General features: G+C 38.3%; 1 protein-coding gene across 1 annotated transcript in view; it reads right to left on the reverse strand.

The window, feature by feature from the left end:
- The window catches only part of LOC129421507 (integrin alpha-X), an 81,850-nt gene that overhangs the window by 42,741 nt on the left and 20,783 nt on the right, over window positions 1-18,326 (reverse strand). Inside the window, exons 6-12 of the mRNA XM_073866544.1 lie at window positions 18,093-18,220; window positions 17,841-17,992; window positions 17,197-17,347; window positions 7,204-7,351; window positions 6,994-7,067; window positions 6,782-6,890; window positions 155-291 (exon numbers count right to left, since the gene is read on the reverse strand). Of these exons, the coding sequence (XP_073722645.1) occupies window positions 155-291; window positions 6,782-6,890; window positions 6,994-7,067; window positions 7,204-7,351; window positions 17,197-17,347; window positions 17,841-17,992; window positions 18,093-18,220 (899 nt within the window). The remainder of the gene's footprint in view (window positions 1-154; window positions 292-6,781; window positions 6,891-6,993; window positions 7,068-7,203; window positions 7,352-17,196; window positions 17,348-17,840; window positions 17,993-18,092; window positions 18,221-18,326) is intronic.

Below are 18,326 nucleotides of genomic sequence, written 5' to 3' on the forward strand. Positions count from 1 at the left end.
TGAAGTGTATTTTTGTGCTATAGAGAGACAATCCTATTTTAATTATAATTAATTTTAACAATTATCTCTCTTTAGTACAAAAATGATTGTGTTTTAAGGTATGTATGATTTTGACATCTATTGTGTGTCTGAAATATACTGTATGATGAACAACCTTGGGAGAATCCAGCGTCAGTTTATCTTGAATGCTTTTTACGTTTAAAACAACAACTTGTCCTTTATGCTGGTGTCTTGGGGCTCCCAGAATTGCGTAGTTGGTTCTGAACACTGTTGCTACAGCCATTGAATAACCTTTAAGACAAATGTGAAAATAAAGTCAGCTTTTTTCTAGAAATATCTGTTATTTGAGCAATAAGGTACAAGGGGCTTATGAATACATTTAACTCTTTCCCCGCCATTGACGAGATGTCTCGTCAATTAAGAGAAAACGCTTCCCCGCCAATGACGAGTATTTGCGTCTTTCCGCAATACCGCTATTATCCACAAGGTGGCGCCCTTCCACAACTTTTTAAAACCGGAAGTATTGCCCTATGGCAAGCTGCTGTATGTCCGTGTCTGTTTTAAAGATCGCTCTGAATGGGATCTCTATGAAAAGTCCATCACAAAAATGGAATTATCTCTGCTTTTTGCTCAAAATGTGGTGTTTTTGCAGAAACCTACCCATATGTGACCAGTCACGGAAAGTAGGGACACAAGTCGGATCTGGGGCATTTTGAGTTATTCATAGATTCTGAAAGTGCAGATTCTAAGCTTTCCAACGATGTGTAACACATGGAAATCTGATAAGATTTGGAGAAGTTGTGGCCATTTGAATGTAACACATTCAAGAAAGAGAATGCTGAGAAATTTGAGAAAGAAAAAAGTTAACACTTTCCCTTTTCCCTGGCTGGAGAGACAATAGGGCTCATTTACATCTCATTTAGCTAAGCCATACCCCCTGTAAAGCCGTTTTGAGATACAGAGGTTCTACCATCATATGTAGTATTTTATTACAGAAGTCCGAATGACAGAATGCAAAAATAAACAGGACTTTTAACGTTACCTTTGCGGGGATCACAAGTCGAATCCAGTCTGTTTCAGATGTGTGAATCATCCAATGATTTTTGTCCACAAATGCGTATAATCCGTGAAATATAGATATATAGTCTATTTCGCATGAACTTCTGGTAATACAATATAATATACAATCGGAGGACTATTTACATCGTAACATGTAAGGGTATATCAGATTACACTCCGGTATTTATGTTCCGTTAAACACATGAACCCGCCTTCAAAGTTTGTATTTAAAATAATAGATAATCCAAAAACAGCACCGTCGAAAACATGAAGTCCTTAAGAGATGTTACCAATCGCTCGCTCGTTCCTCCATCAGCCAATGACTTCATGGTAAATATTGATAGACAAAGCATGTAGCCAATTATATAAAGAATACAACGATCTCTGTGTAACTTCTGTGTGTTTGGATAAATAACAGTCAGCCGCATCACTGACTTTATGGGGCGCCGCAGTCGGATGACGTCAGAGTACCGCGAGAGCGAGTCGAAATTAAACTACTCCGTAAGATTTCTTAAAGAGCTCTCGCGGTACTTTGACGTCATCCGACTGCGGCGCCCCATAAAGTCAGTGACGCGGCTGACGTATATGCGGTTGACTGTTATTTGGTCCGCCCCAGCTTCTTTTATATTTCTTTTGTTTTGTGCGCTCGAGCTTCATTTACAGTCTGGGGAGACGCACGCTATAAGTTTGAAAAAAAAAAAATAAAACTCAGCAAACATGTCTAAGGGACAGAGCAGCCACGTCACTACAGTCACGTGACTTCACGCTCGAGCCGGAAGAGAAGACAATGCTGAATAAAGTCGTAATTCTTGCTATTTTTGGACCAAACTGTATTTTCGATGCATCAACACAATTTTACTGACCCACTGATGTCACATGGACTACTTTGATAATGTTTTTATTACCTTTCTGGACATGGAAACCGTACATAGATTTTCAATGGAGGAGACAGAAAGCTCTCGGACGAAATCTAATGTTAAAACATCTTAAACTGTGTTCCGAAGATGAACGGAGGTCTTCCGAGTTTAGAACGACATAAGGGTAAGTCATTAATGACATTATTTTCAGTTTTGGGCGAACTATCCTTATTCAGTAGTCACGCTGTTCCCTTTGGGGGCAGAGGCGAAAACACAAGCTTATCCAGTATGTAAATATACACACAGACAATGACGCCCCCCGCTGCACGCTAGAATCTCCGGAAAACAAGCATATTTTAACCGCAAAATGTACGCTTTTAAATATACATAAACTGCTATCTCAAACATGGAGAGGCTTCTTTGTGATCTCAACTAACAGATTCTGCAATAAAACGAAAATCACAAATTTTGAAAAAAAAAACTTTGTTTCTCATTTTCTCGAAACTTGTGCTGCCGACTTGTGTCCCTGGTTTCCGTGACGGGTCACATATTCAAAAGCTGATTACAAAAGAACTGCTGAAGGTAGGATGAAACAGTTTTTTTTTGTTTGAAAGCAGAGGGTCTGTTCTTTCATTTGGTATATTGTATGTTTATATATTTGAAGAAGAACATTTTCTGGAAGGCATTAAACTTTTGTGAAAATCATGAAAAACGCTGGCGCTGGCTGGCAACTTTTTTAAAAAACGCTGGCGGTGAAAGAGTTAAGGGTGCTTCTTATTGTGCTAATAAAACCCTTTATGTAATCAAGTCCACTGAGAGGCGAGGGTTGTAGAACCCAAGTGCAGTATTTATTTAAATCGGACATATAAACATAAAACTAGACTTGACTAGAACATGAACAAAACAATGGCATGGCATGAACTAACCAGAACTAACTAGAAAGACATACAGATTAACAAAGCTTGACAAAGACAATGGGAACATGAGGGCAATATATACAGACAAGGAATCAATGAGAACATGACACATCAGCGAATAGGGAGACAAGGCAAGATAAGATTTCAAAATAAAGAACCTGAACATGAAACGTCTCGGTTACGTATTTAACACTCAATCCCTCAAGGAAGGGAACGGAGACGTCACCTCATGACCGACGAATTGGGAACTCGCTAGAGAGACCAATTTAATTTGAGAAATGCTAAAATGCCAATGAACTTGGCATGCAGGTATTTGCATAATGCTGGTGCCGCCCCGCCAGGTGCGTGTATAAGCAGCAGGTGCATGATACCAAATTAGCTATTTTTGCTGAGAAAGTCGAGCATCAGTGCCCGGCCGGTAATCAGCAGTAGAACAGCAAACTGTGGCAACGGGACGTGACATCTCCGTTCCCTTCCTTCAGGAAACGAGGGTTACATACGTAACCGAGATGTTCCCTTTCAGTCGGTCACTACGACGTCACGTCGTGACCCACGAATAAGGAATCCCTACCAAAGCTCAACTGAAGCCGACCCTTCCAGTGCCTCAGTAAAACCCTCCGAATACACTAAGGAGACGGAGAATAGGATTTAAAGCAGAAGGCCGGTCACTACTTGTTCCTTAACCCACGAAGGATGCAGCTAGTCAGAGGCCGACAGCCGATGCTTCGCAACATCAGCTGTCAAGGCAGTGGAGAAAGGTCAAAAAGAATATTCACGCCTTTTTGACCAAACAGCCTTCCATACTGGTACTATGGTGTAGCGCCAATAAGGGGCTGCAAGTCGACATGCAAGGCGTTGCTCAGTGTTCCCCCAGATGAGGAGAGAACACGAGAGGAGGCCGGCTCGACACAAACACTATAGAATCTAGTGAACATGTTTGGTGTCGCCAAACTAGCAGCTCTGCAGATGTCTGTTAGCGAGGAAACACGAGCGAGTGCCCAAAATAAAGCAACACTTCTCGTGCCCTGCAATTTATAAGCTAGGGCAATAGTGTCCACAATCCAGTGAGACATCCTCTGCTTGGTGACAGCTTTCCCTCTCTGCTGACCACCATAACAGACAAAGAGCTAGTCTGAGGTTCTAAAACGTTGCGTTCTGTCAACGTAGAGGCGCAATGCGTGTATGGGACATAACAAAGACATGGTTGGGTCTGCCTCCTCCAAAGGCAGGCCTTGCAAGTTCACCACCTGGTCTCTGAAAGGAGTGGTGAGAACTTTGGGCATGTAGCCTGGCCTGGGTCTCAGCGTTACACTGGAGACTGCAGCTCCAAACTGAAGGCACGAATCATCGACCAGAAATGCATGGAAGTTCCCTACCCTCTTAACGGAGGCCAATGCGAGCAGGGTCAGAGTTTTCATTGTGAGAAACTTCAGACTCACAGACTGCAGAGGCTCAAAAGGGGCAGCCTGCAGGACTTTCAGCACCATGGACAGGTCCCAAGGAAGAATAGAGGGAGGGCGCAAAGGATTCAGCCTTCGGGCACCTCTTCAAAACCTAATAATCAGGTCGTGCTGACCCACTGATCTACCGTTTATTGGGGTATGATGAGCGTATATTTTAATGGCGGAGGCCTACCGTCCAACCGATGCTGAAGGTATGAAAGCACGACGCTGATGGGGCATTCTCGGGGGTTCTCTCATTGAGAAGAACGCCATACGACGAACACATTCCATTTTAGAGCGTAAATGTGTCTCGTAGACAGTACTCTCGCTGCAGCAATAGTGTTAGATACCGCTTGCGGTAAATCTCTCAGAACCTTGGTGCTCCATTCAGAGACCAAACATGGAGATTCCACAGGCCGGGCGCGGGTGCCATAATGTGCCCCCTACTTGAGAAAGAAGGTCCTTCCTCAGGGGAATCTGCCAGGGGGGAGCTGTCACGAGGAGCATGAGTTCGGGGAACCAGTTCCTGGTGGGCCAATAAGGAGCAACCAGTAAAATGTTCTCCTCATCCTCCCTGACTCTGCACGAGAAGGCTCACTGGGGGAAAAGCATATTTGCGGAGACCCCGCGGCCGGCTGTGTGCCAGCGCATCCACAACGAGTGAGACAGGTTTAAATGTCAGGAGTTACTATTGGGACGAAAGTAATACTTGTTACTTTTGTCCTGCTGCTAATACTGTTGCATTATGTTGAACATTTATATTATTTTTTATTTGATTTAATTAAATTTTCATAGTGTTCAAACTGTTGAATATTAATAATAATGTTTTATTCTCAAATTTGTACTGTCGGGTTGCTTTTAAAACATTTGATAAAACAGAATTTTAAAATGAAAATGTCATTTAATAATTTTTTGTAAAGATAAATGACAAAATATGTAGTTACATATTAACAAGGTCATAGTCATGTATATTTACTAAAAACAAGTGTAACACAAAAATCTATCTTGTTCTGTTGTGTTACTTTTGACTTTAGACTGTAAAAATTATGGATGTAGTGTCCATGACGTCATCCATAGGTTTGTGAAGAGCTTTTTTAAAGCTTAAAGTAGGCCTTGCCTGCTGTCGCCATCTTGGCTGCGCATTACTCACGGATAACCGAAAATGGATAAAGAGGTGGGACATGGGTTAAGCTGAGGTGGCTGGTTGCTGAAACCACACCCACATAGCTTGATTCTAGTGACAGCAGTGGCAGTTCACCCTTCACTCATGTGGCCATGCCCTTAATTATGCAGGATTTTAAGGCTTAAAGAGACACTCCACTTTTTTGAAAATATGCTCATTTTCCAGCTCCCCTAGAGTTAAACATTCGATTTTCACCATTTAGCTGATCTCCGGGTAAAGCTACAACTTTTAGCATAGCTTAGCATAATCCATTGAATCTGATTAGACCATTTAGCATCGCGCTAAAAATAACCAAATTGTAATTTTCTAGGCAGATATGGCTCTCATTCTGGCATAATAATCAAGGACTTTGCTGCTGTAACATGGCTGCAGGAGGCACAATGATATAACACAGAGCCTTTAGTAACTTTAAATGGCAGGGGACTATTTTCTTAGCCTGGCTCCGCCCTCCAACGTGCTTCCGCTTAATTTTCATTTCGCTTCAGTACTACGTCTGGGACTGCTGTGTAGAGTTTTGTTTTCTCCTGCAAAAATCTGCAGGTCCAATCAGCGAACAGATGGGGGTGGCTAAGAACGATAACGTTGAGGTCATGCTCCAGACATGTTATGGCCCTCCTTCCCATGGGATTCGGGAAAAGTTTGATTCGTTGGCGATTGGTTATGGCAGATTCAGAGTGACTCTGGGCAGATCCAATAGTTTTAAACTTCAACAGAGGACCCTCCTTAACGGAAGTAAAGCTTTGCAATGGAGCGTGGCCAGACTCTGTACAAATGAAATTAATGTACGAGAGTCTGGTTGCACCAGGCTACTATTTTCGGGTAGTGCGTAATATCACTACACCTGGAATAACACAAAGGTTTGCCTAGAAGTTGCAAAATTCTGTGTACTTTTATTCTCAAATGTAAAAAAAAAATAATGAAGAATGAGTAAGTCACCATAAACTTAGTAGTCTATCTACAAAAAATAATGATCAGTATGGGTGCTACACAGTGATACTATTAGTACAGTAATTGTAGGTTAAGTAAGGAATAAGTGACGACAAGCACACCCAAGGTGGTAATGCGGCACGACGCAAAGCGGATGTGCATTATTTTCAAATAATTCAAAGGACAATTATTTGCTTATACCATGGTTACCACAAACAATGCTCTGATGGCTATTTTTAAGAAATTTGACAGTTTAAGTGTGCATTTATTAAAAAATAATCAACACCCATGGAACATTTCTCAACCAATCAGAATACAGCATTCAACAGCCCTGTGGTATAATATAGTATAATTGTTATGACTGTGCGTATATGTGTGTGTCTGGATTAGCCTCACCTAGATAGCTTTCATGCTCACTGCCTACTTGAAAGCCAGTATTTGGATTATATTGTTCATAGCCACCTTTCCACTGATAAGCTCCTACAGCACTTAATAAAACACTTTGCTAAACAAAAACAAACTGAATTTAGATGAAATACTGTAGACTAAATGTAACATTACATTTCTTTTTTGTATTCATGTATTTATCATGTAATAATAATATTTACATATGATGTGAAAGCTGTGCTGAATCCATCCTGTGCAAACTCCATTCTGGAGGAATCACCAGATGTTTGGGTTCCTGCAGTAGAGGAATATGAGTTACTAAACTTGAAACAAATAACTGCAAATTCAAAGTTTTACGAAATAGGCCTATATATAAACTGATACTTTCACAGGTATTTTCTTTATTTCTGTCTCCTGAGGTGCTGACGTACCTTCAATGGCAATAATATTCTCTTCCAGGCTTTTAAGAATGCCATTTAATGCATTAAAGTCGTCCACTTTAAACACACCAGTATCTGGATCAGTAGCAATTGTCTTCAACTCATTTTTTGCACTATGACTGTTGAAAGCACTGCCAACCTAGCATACAACAAGACAAAAAGTTTTAAAGCATTGTATTCAATTATAAATGCAGAGATTCACATCAATCAGAACATATTTTATGAATGACAGTCACTTCTCCTGGTGGTAACAAGTCAGCCTTCAGAGCAGAGTAAAAAACAGATAGGGAATGGATGCACTGATATCAGCCACAAATGGTTTGATGGTTATTATTTTAAAATCAGCTCCAAGTAAAAAGATTGATATAGATACACAGCAAAGAAATCTCTCTTACTTAGTATTTTATGTTTTTCAGACAAAAAAACATAAAATGTAATTGAATTTGTGTTTAAAATAGGCAAATTAATATGCAAATGGTGTAAAAAAATCATGTTTTTTTTCTTAAACACTTAATTCAAGACAAATTCAAGAAAGATTTGCATTGGCGATTTTGCTTGTTTTAAGCACAAATTCACTTAAATTTGATTAGTTTTGTCTAGGAACGTCTAGTTATTTTCATCAAGAAAATGCATCTTGAGTTTAGATATTTGTACTGAAAACAAGACAAAAATACTAAGAATTCATTTTTGCAGTGTATATTAAAAATTAATTACTATACATGAATTTGGTATATTAGTAATAGTAACCAAAGAAAGCAGAAATAATCATATACTACAGCCTAAATAAAGGCTTTAACCAGGAACTGATGAAGTGCTTATCAGTTGGCAAGTTGTACTACTGTAAATGCAGGGCTTCGGCTGTGTTCATATTTAAGGGCCCTGTGAATCACAACTAAAACAAAACATTGCTATGAATGTCACTCCCAGCTTTTTTGAGCCATTACAGCCTCATCTCTCACCAACACTTTTGATTATGGTGAATCTAGCAAAAATGAAACATTTAGCATACTGTAGGTCATGCTATTGTACCCCAAATTCACTTTTAAATGTATTGTTTTATGCCTTTTGGCCAAGCAGTGGATAATAAATGTGTCCAATTAGATTTATAATTAAACATATCGACCCCACCTTTTCTCTATACTTAGAAAATGTTTTATTTGGTATTACGAAGATTCCCTCCAATAAAGGATAGAATATTTTATCATTAACTTTATTTTAATTTATTCAAAGTTTTATATTCATAAATGCAAATACTGTAAAGATAAACCTTTATTTTTAGTTCTTGAAAAATAAATTGAAATGTATATAAAAAGAAATAAGAAAGCAATTAAAACATATGCAATATGTGAATCTTTTAATATTTTTGTGTAATTCCTTATTTACCTCCCCCTGGCTTTATATATGTTTACTGTTCATTGTATTGTTGTGTTATTTTGTTTGTCTGCCTTGATCTTATGTAATTTGAATCATTAATAAATAAAAGAAAAAAATGTTAAAAATAATAATAATAATAATAATAATAATTGTGTCCAATTGTGTAATAATTTGGGAAATAAGACACAGTATCATTCTTCAATTAAAAAAAATTATCTGCTGTAGAATAAGGCATTGAAAGAAAATTCCTTCTCTTAGGTACAAGTAGAGTGGGTATTTACAGTGTTACACTCACTGTCTGTCTTCCTGCCCTGTTTTACAATGTATTCTCTGTTTATCCTCTGTTTAGAGTCCGCTCCAGAGTTCATCACTGAGTCCACTCCAGAGTTCATCACAGAGTCCGCTCCACAGTTCATCAAAGAGTCCGCTCCAGAGTTTATCACTGAGTGTGCTACAGACTTTATCATAAAGTTCGCTCCACAGGTCATCACAGAGTCTTCCCCTAGAGTTAATCACAGAGTCCACTCCAGAGTTCACCACAGAGTCCACTCTTGAATCCGGTCATCTCCCCGGGCACAGCAACGAGCCTGCTCTCCTGCCCAAACTCTGTCAGGAGATCACTTTCTCTGCCAAACTCAGCCTCGGACTTGCTCTCCTTCCTGATCTTTGCAAGGTGCACACTTGTTCTCCTATTCTCTGACAGGTGCATACTCGTTCTCCTGACTCCCGCGAGGTACAAGCTGGTTCTCCTAATCGTAGCGAGTGGCACGCTCGCTCTTCTGAACACTGTCAGTGGCAAGCTCGCTCTTCTGAACCCTGTGAGCGGCACGTTCACTTTCCTGGGGCCTCATTTAAATGAAATGAAATTTTGACCCACAAATGAAATTTTGTATGTGCATAAGTACAAAGAAATTGGGATTTATTAAATGTGCGCACGTGGTTCGTACGCACATCAGTAAGTAATCATTGTTGATAAATCCCATGTGTTCTTAAGCACCAAGCTTGTTCACGCTCATGGTCATTTGCATTCCGAAACGCCTCCAATTAACCATATACGGTGACAACACCTCCCTTTCATAAGTCAAGTGGTTGTGCGGTTTCCTCAACAAAAATAATGGCAAAGAGAGTTAAAAAAGAAACTTTACAGACACAGAAATGGAAGTAATGATGGATGAGGTTGAATCCAATAAACAGATACTGTTTGGTTCACTTAGTGCGGGAGCAATTACAAACAAAAGAAATCATTCAGCATGGGAACAGTGCAGTTAATTCCGTGGGGTCTGAGGACAGGACAGTTCCAGAAATAAAAAAGAAGTGGTTTGAGATTAAATTATCAGCCAAAAAATGCGTCACAGCACACTAAAGTGAAATCAGTGCAACTTGAGGAGGACAGACCTCAACTGAAATTTCTCCCTTGGACAGCCACGTAGCCAGCATCATTGGCGACACACCTCTGTCTGGGATTATTCGCAATTGGAACACTGATGCTTTTGCAGCAGAACAAGACAGTCCATCTAACACCCAAACTCAAGGTAAGACAAACCAATAGGCTGTGTTTGTAAATATTTTATTTTAAGTGTAATACAATTTTTATGAATGCATTTAAATAATTATGAACATGTGTCCTTATTAGTAAGACCCACAGTTCCGGAGGAGCTGGAAGAGCCGGGACCGTCCATTGCCCCTTCCATGATGCGCCGTCCGCCATGAGTGCTGACTGAGGCTGACTGCAGTGTCCCCCCGTGCTTGACAGACACAGCCATTGCCTTTTTAATAAACCTATTGCACGCTCAACTGTGCCCTTTGAGCGCACATGGGCATGGTTGTAATTCTGTTCCTGCTGGGTCGTCGGTTGGTTAGGGGGGTCATTAACCACGGCTTCAGCGGGTAACCTTGATCAACTAATAGGGTAATTTTTTTAAACGATTGTACATAGCCCAGTAGTAGCAATTTAAATGTTGTAGTGTAAACTCACCAATTAGCCAGCCATCCTCAATTGCGCCTTCTTAGAGATGCAGACCCACAGAGCTGTTCTGCATAATAAAGGAGTTGTGTATTCCCCCAGGCCAGCACGCAACAACATTTAACAATGAGAGGTTTGCATCACAAATAATTTGCATGTTAACGGAATGAAACCCCTTTCTGTTGACGTAACTAAACTCGTTGGTGGATGGTACTTTTATGGCACTGTGGGTGCAATCTATGGCTCCAATTATGTTTGGAAAGCGGGCGATGGCATGAAAAGCCCATTTCACTTCGGCTTGATGTGGATTTCTGTAAGGGAACTGGATGCAATTTGGGGCCAACAAAATAATCGCATCGAACACCGCCAGCATTATTTGACTCAATGATAGCTGGGAAATGACGGATATGTCTCCAACCTCATGCTTAAATGTGCCGGTTGATAAAAATCCAAGGGTGGATATGAGTTGGATGTGCACAGGAATAGCTTTCATGCGTTTTGTTTCTCACCCCAACATTGGTCCTAAATCACAACACAAATCAAGCAGTACATTTCTGAGAAAGCGGTACATGCTTAGAAGCCACTCTGTTCTCTCGCCAAGCACATTGCTGAGCCACGGTTTGCAAAGTCTTCCAAAAATGCAAGATAAGCCATTGCAATGTGTCAAGCATTTGTCGCAGCTTTTTTTTATAGGGTCAGACACCAAATTCGTTCATCCAAATTCAACACTGATTTGCTGTTACTTTATTAACAGTAATAATTTTTAACACCTGGGATAGTAAATCCACAAAGTGTTCTTTTAACATTGGTGATGGACGGTCCTGTGTAGTATCGCTATTCTAACACTAGATGCTCTGCGTACGCGTGCTCCGAGGTGTGCGTAAATTTACACACATTTCTACGTATAAGTGCAATTTGATAAATTCCACAATTTTCTGCAGTGGACTGGATGACAAGTGCTACCACATGTTCCCTTGCAAAAACATCTGGACCCTCAGTTTGAGTTGTGTGGCTCACCCCTCACAGTGTTCGAGGCTAATGATAACGCAGACTCCATCTCACACTTCAATCCCCAGTCACCAGTCCACCAATGCCATCCTAACCACAGAACTCATTCCTAGTATCATTCCAGAGTTCGCCACAGAGTAGGCTCTTGAGTTCGCCACAGAGTATGCTCCAGAGTTCATCATAAAGTCCGCTCCTGAATCCAATCATCTTCCGTTCAGCTGCCAACATAGCCACAAGCTCACTCTCCTTCCCAAACTCAGCCACAAGCATGTCCTCTTCCCAAACTCAGCCATGAACCACCTCTCTTTTCCCAACTCATCCTCGGACTTGCTGTCCTTCCTGAATTTTGCGGGGTGTACACTCCCTCTCTTGATCTCTGCGAGATGCACACTCAGTGGTGGCTGGTCAATGGGGGCACTGGGGCGCCGCCCCCAAAGTTGGCCAGAGAAAAAAGCTACTTTAACATGTTACCAAAAAGTTAAATAAATAGTGCAAATTCATACAAAATAAAATCATTTAGTTGAACTATTTAACTGTTAGTCATGTTATCATTTATTTAAAAAAATCAAAACTGAGTTTGTTGTGTGTGTCATGGGCGGCACTAGAGGTGGGCTAGCAGGGCTTCAGCCCCTGACCTATTTAGTAAAGCCCTGATTGTTATAAAAGTATACCTGATACACGCGTCACTAATTTAAATGCGCGTTGAAATATTTTATACAGCCGAACCGTAAATCTCGTCAACAAGTGTCAACTTCACGTCTGACAAGAAGCGCCCACTGAAGATTCCAGAAATTACTCGTGTAAACCAACTGAAAACCAACCATGTCTGCTCTTAAAAATATAACATAATTCAGTATTTACGTAGTTTCATATTCGTTTGATTATTGATGTAAACGTTTAAGGGGCCGTTCACATGTCGCGTCTAAAAATGCTTGTTAAGAGCTTTCTTTTTCCTTCCAAAGCATGTGAGAGGTGGCACGAGAAACGTGCAAAAAATAAAAGACTGTATGCTATGGAGCTCACTAATCTCAATATAAGAATTGTATAAGTATATATCATTATATAGCAGTAGCCTTATATTCATTTTTACAGAGATTGAACATAACCAAGTCAAGTTTGTAACCAAAATAAATCAAAACAGTAACACAACCTGATTGCAGAAAATGTATAATCATTAATAAATACATTTTCGGGAATTAAATTTGTTAGTTTAGGGCCATGTTTTAATATAAAGTTATTTAAGAAAATAGTATTTAGCATAAGGTTAAGAAAATATTTATACTTTTAATATATACTTATAAAAATATAAACAGTGCTTTCTGTGATAAATCATTGAAAAATATATGTATATTTGTGAATATTGAAGTATTGAAATATTGTGTATTTTATGGTAAAATAGCTTTGCGGCCCTCCAATGAGATGTCAATCTTAAAAATGGTCCCAAGCCGGTTTGAGTTTGAGATCCAGGAACATATTCTGGATGAAATGTTTATTTATCCTGGATAAATTAAGAGATGAGTGTGAAAGGGGGAGAAATATGACATTAAAAAGAAGTCCAACAAGAAAAATAAAGATTTATATTAAAGATAGAACAGTTGTGTATAAAATAAAGGAACAATGAATTAAGTGGAGAGTAAAAGTAGAGCCAATATGTTTAAAAAAAACTTGTTGGCCCCCTTTGACTTGCATTAATCAAAGTCATGTGGAAGTAATGTTAGGCTTAACAATATTTTTCAAAATATATTTTTTATGTTCTGCAGAAGTCATACAGGTTTAAAAAAACAAGAAGGTGAGTAACAGATGACAGAATTTTCATTTTGGGATGAACAACTTCTTTGATATCAGTGTAAAGTGTTCTTAGTTTAACTTAGTGGAACATTGTTATTTTAATAAGCATGATTAAAAATATATTCTGGCAAAAAATACCACATAGAAAATGTTTATCATGTTTTATTAAAAATGTTATTTGACACATGCGTGGATGTCTTTGGACTAAGCCCCGGATATCCACTGACCCTAGAACTGCCCCTTGTGCGTCATGTTTGTGTGTCTGGGGCACACCCCAAACGAGTATGTAGGTCAGTAAAAAGGGTAAAAACATGTGTCCTGAGGCTGAGCTCTAATTGGCTGGTTTCGGATCTGCCTTGGGGCGCAGGACTGTGCACCCCAAACCCTCCCACATATGTTGTAAGCAAATCAGTATAGTTTATTATGTCTGACCTTATGTGATTGGATGGTTCTCAGAATATCATAACCACGTTTCAGGATGCCATGTAACTGCTTTATATAGTACTGGGGTGCGTTCTCCGATAACGTTGTCTCTTAGCACGCTAGGAAGACTATTAAGTTAAACCTTAACTACAGGTATACCTTTCCTACGTGTGTTCTCCGAACTATACCTTAGGATGTTGCTTAATGTAAACCTTCTTAAGTTTAACCTTAGCGGGTGCTGTCCATGGTGGAGGTGCTGAATAGGTTGATATCGATTGCTCGACAATCAATTATTCACTTCATGTAATAGGTTTCGCTGCGTTATGAGATAGCGGTGTTCTTTATTAAATAAACATTTTAGAGTAGTTCAAATTCAATTTATTAGGAATATCTGGTAAAAAATATTTCAACTTGCAAACAACTAAATTCAACCTTCTATATTTTATATCAAACCCGTGCAAAACCCGCAACTTTATTTCCAAACGTATCATTAAACTGCTCCAATTCATCCGCTATGCCTTGAAAGGATCATTTATATTAGGGTTTCCCAATAAGTGCGTTGCACAGGGAAATAAAGTGGGTTGTGCAAGTACTTGGCTGTGCATTACACTTAAAGTATATAAAAACAAACTGCTGTTGTTCATTAGTTCACGCGTTTATTGTGCTTGGACACTGTATGCACCAACCCTATGCACAAGCAGCGCGTTAACAATGCGGATAAAGCTTAATGGACGCATTTCTGGAGCCTGTCAGTCTATATAACATATCAAATATTATATAATAGCCTATAAATATATAGTATGATTGCTTTAGATTTTAGCTTTGATTAGTTTTAATGTGGAAATTTTGTTGACCTTAGGAGACTATACAAGCAGTAATCAAGTGCACAGTTTATTTTGAATGTTTATAAAGAATATGATATGCAGTTGCCTCAAAGTTATAAAACATTAAAAAACTTCGATGCAAAGTCGAATTAACATTAATAATCATAATTATTTTTTGTAATTTTACCCGATTTATTTATGCAGCTAAAATACTAGCCGGTAGACTAAGATTTAACGGATATGAAATGCACAAATGAAATAGTAGGATTCGCTGTATAGCGGCCAGTTTCACCAACTCCATCACCCAAAATATATTTTTTAAATAGTTTCTTAATCCTGTAGCATTTAATAGTTCGCAGTTGATGTCCCTTTGGAAAACATAATTAAAAATCTAACAACCATCAATGTAATGATGTCTAATTATGTAAATGTTTTATTCTTTAAATATAAAAATATTTGCCTAATTAAACACGGAGTGTATTGCTTTTTTTACAAATGTTTAGTTATATAGACTGCAATGTAAGCTTTTATGAAAGTGATGGCCCCTAGTGGAGTCATGTGGGATAAGGTATAGCTAAGAGTGCTCCAGACTAACCTTCCGAACGAACAACTTACAGAAGTGATACGTAACTAAGAACGTTTCGGAAAACACGTATTAGCGATAAGGTACAGCTTACGGTACAACTTAAGAACGACGTAGCGTTAAGGTAGTTTCGGAGAACGCAGCCCTGATCAGTAAAACAAGTGAAATATCCTGAGATAAAGAAAATATGATTTTATGCTTACAAAATCACCCTTTACAAGGCATTCAGTTGAAAAATAAATAAAGGATTAAGGAGCTTGGACCAGACTGATTAGCAGGAAAACGATCATGGTCGAGTTTACACTGTGTGCTTTTCCAGGACTTACAGCAAACGGAGTTGGCTAATGTTAGCACGATGCTACAGTATGTAAGACTTCATGATATTTATTGTTTTCCCTGTAGGCCTATGCTGTTTCAAAGTTTGCGTGATAGAGCGCATTTGAGATGCCTTTGCATGGACATGATGCTTAGATAATCCGGTATTTTCCATGGCTTTGTCAACTTTGTTGCAAAGTACTGGTCTGTGATTAGGCAACTTTACTCTGTGTGTGTGTGTGTGTGTGTGTGTGTGTGTGTGTGTGTGTGTGTGTGTGTGTGTGTGTGTGTGTGTGTGTGTGTGTGTGTGTGTGTGTGTGTGTGTGTGTGTGTGTGTGTGTGTGTGTGCTTGCGTGCACGTGTGACAGATTGGGTTAACTGAAGCGTAATGGAAGAGCGTGAGATCAATCTCCAGAACAAAAACTGTAACAAGACATCGTCTATCTGAGGTAATCTAATGGTACGACTCTGCATTAGTCTACATGCGTTTATTACACAAGATGGCTTCAAATACAGTTTCATGAGTTTAATTAAATTCAGATTTTTACGCGTCTGTTGTATTTTATCACCTCAGCTGTCTTTCACTGCCAGATCATTCATTTATCTGCTTCATGTGTTGTTAAACATCTAAAATGATGCACAGTCTCTGTTCATCTGTTCTCTTCACGAACATTTTTTAACTTGTGTTCTCGTTTTGTATAAGTTCATATAGAAATGAACATGTGAACGAAAACAATTATTATCATTAAAACATGAAAAAATGGATAATAATTGATGGCAGAATTTTTACAAGTAAAAAAACCTAACGCAACCTCTGGTCTGTGTGTGTTTGTGTGAATGATTACCTTGATTAGTTCATTACTGATAATAAACCTATATTATGATATTTATTACCTGATAAATTACTGCATTACTACAATAAAAGTTTGAATTTAAGTTTGTTTGTTTGGAGGGGGAGTACTGTTGCACTTCCAGTCTGCTATCCTGCCTGTTTCCCCATTTCTTCGTTCATCTCCCTCCAGACTCTCCCTCACATATCCCATCATCCTCCTTGTTCCCTCACCACCTATTTTGTGTTTGTCATTATCCTCACCTGCCAGCCATCATCCTCGTCATCTACACTTCATTTAAGTTCCCCGTTTACCATTTAGTGGTCCATTCTACAATGTTTGTGTGGTTTTTTTTACATTTTGCCTGTTAATTTTGGTTATAATTATAATATAAGTTTATCATTTATTATTTTGATTTATCTCAGAGTCTACTGCCTGTTCCTTTTCCACACACACCTCACAGCTGTTACCTATACATTTTTAATATATGATAATATGTGATTTATGTATAATATTATTGAAATACAATATCAATACATTTTAATAAAGTTATAATATATAATTTGTAATGTAAATTAAATGTATAAAATATAAATAATACAGTGCACAAAAATGTAAAAGCACAATACAATACTATTTTCAGTTGTACAGTACTGCTGTGTTTACTGTAAATGCATCACAGTACCATCAAAATACAGTAACTTGCTTGCAGCCGTGCTGCCAGTAACTTAAAAATACAGGGAAGTAGTTAACAGTGTGCATTTCTCACACTGGCTTATTGGATAAATTACACTGGAAATTCCAAAATATTTAAAGCACTGAAGTGAAATATGTAAGAAATATATGAATGACATGGTACAGTAAAAAAATTCCTACCCCAATCGCAATCCGTATGATGTTCTTTTTCTGTGCCTGTGAAGTTACATATGGCAGTCTTTGTCTGTCATGTGACTCTCCATCAGTAATAACTACTAAGATTTTTTTTGCTGATGGTCTTGCCCCTGCACTTTCTGTAAACATCTCTCTCCTGTACATTTGAAGAATGGACAGTAAAAGATAGTTAAAGAAAAGGATAATAAGTTTATATTATAATATGAAGATTTAAACATCTGGGGGAGGTTTCCCGGACAGGGATTAGACTAGTCCTAGACTAAAATAAAAGTAAGAGCTGTCCAAACTGAAAACAACTTGCACTGACATATTTTAAAATACATCAGTGCCATTTGTTTTGCCTCAAAAAGCACACAAGTAATTTTTTTTTTTTTTTGTAAGGCATGTAACTAAACTAGTTATATTTCATAATTAAACTAAGGCCTACTCCTAGATAATCCCTGTCTGGGAAACCACAGCGAAAAAGAATATGAGTTTAGAACAGTATTTTTTGAAGAAAAAGTGAAAGAAATATTCATATTAATAATATAAATAATAAGAATAAACACAATATAACAACATATAAAACAAGATTTAAATATTTTGTGTCATTTTGTTCTTATACAGTTGCCACAAGTATATATACTTACACAACTTTTTCGATAGCCGTTGCAGTATAAGTAGAACTTCCATATTGGTAATATATATTTAACACCTTACTTTCCCACGTACTGTCTTGAGTTGTGAGTTCATTAAAGTTGAAGTGACTCTTACAATAACTGGAGTACTGTGCAATGGCAAACTGCAAAACAAAGATTCATGTTGTGTTGTGTAACACAGACATTTTCACATGAAAAGTCAAACAGAATAAAAATTGAACAGACAATAAAGACGTTTCTGACCTGTACATCCCGCTCAATAAAACGCATAATCATGTTTGCCACAAAACGTTTCATTTTTTTAAAATTTTCAGAGCCTACACTCCCAGAGCCATCCAGTAAAAAGGCTATATCAATCGGACCAGCACAGTCTGTAAAATAGAGATAGAGAGAAGCAAAAGTGTTATGCATATAATAAACCAAACATCTTTTACTTAACAGAACAGAAAACAATAAACATATAAAAACAACATATCC

The sequence above is a fragment of the Misgurnus anguillicaudatus genome, chromosome 4, assembly GCF_027580225.2.
Source record: "Misgurnus anguillicaudatus chromosome 4, ASM2758022v2, whole genome shotgun sequence".
NCBI classification, from domain to species: Eukaryota; Metazoa; Chordata; class Actinopteri; order Cypriniformes; family Cobitidae; genus Misgurnus; species Misgurnus anguillicaudatus.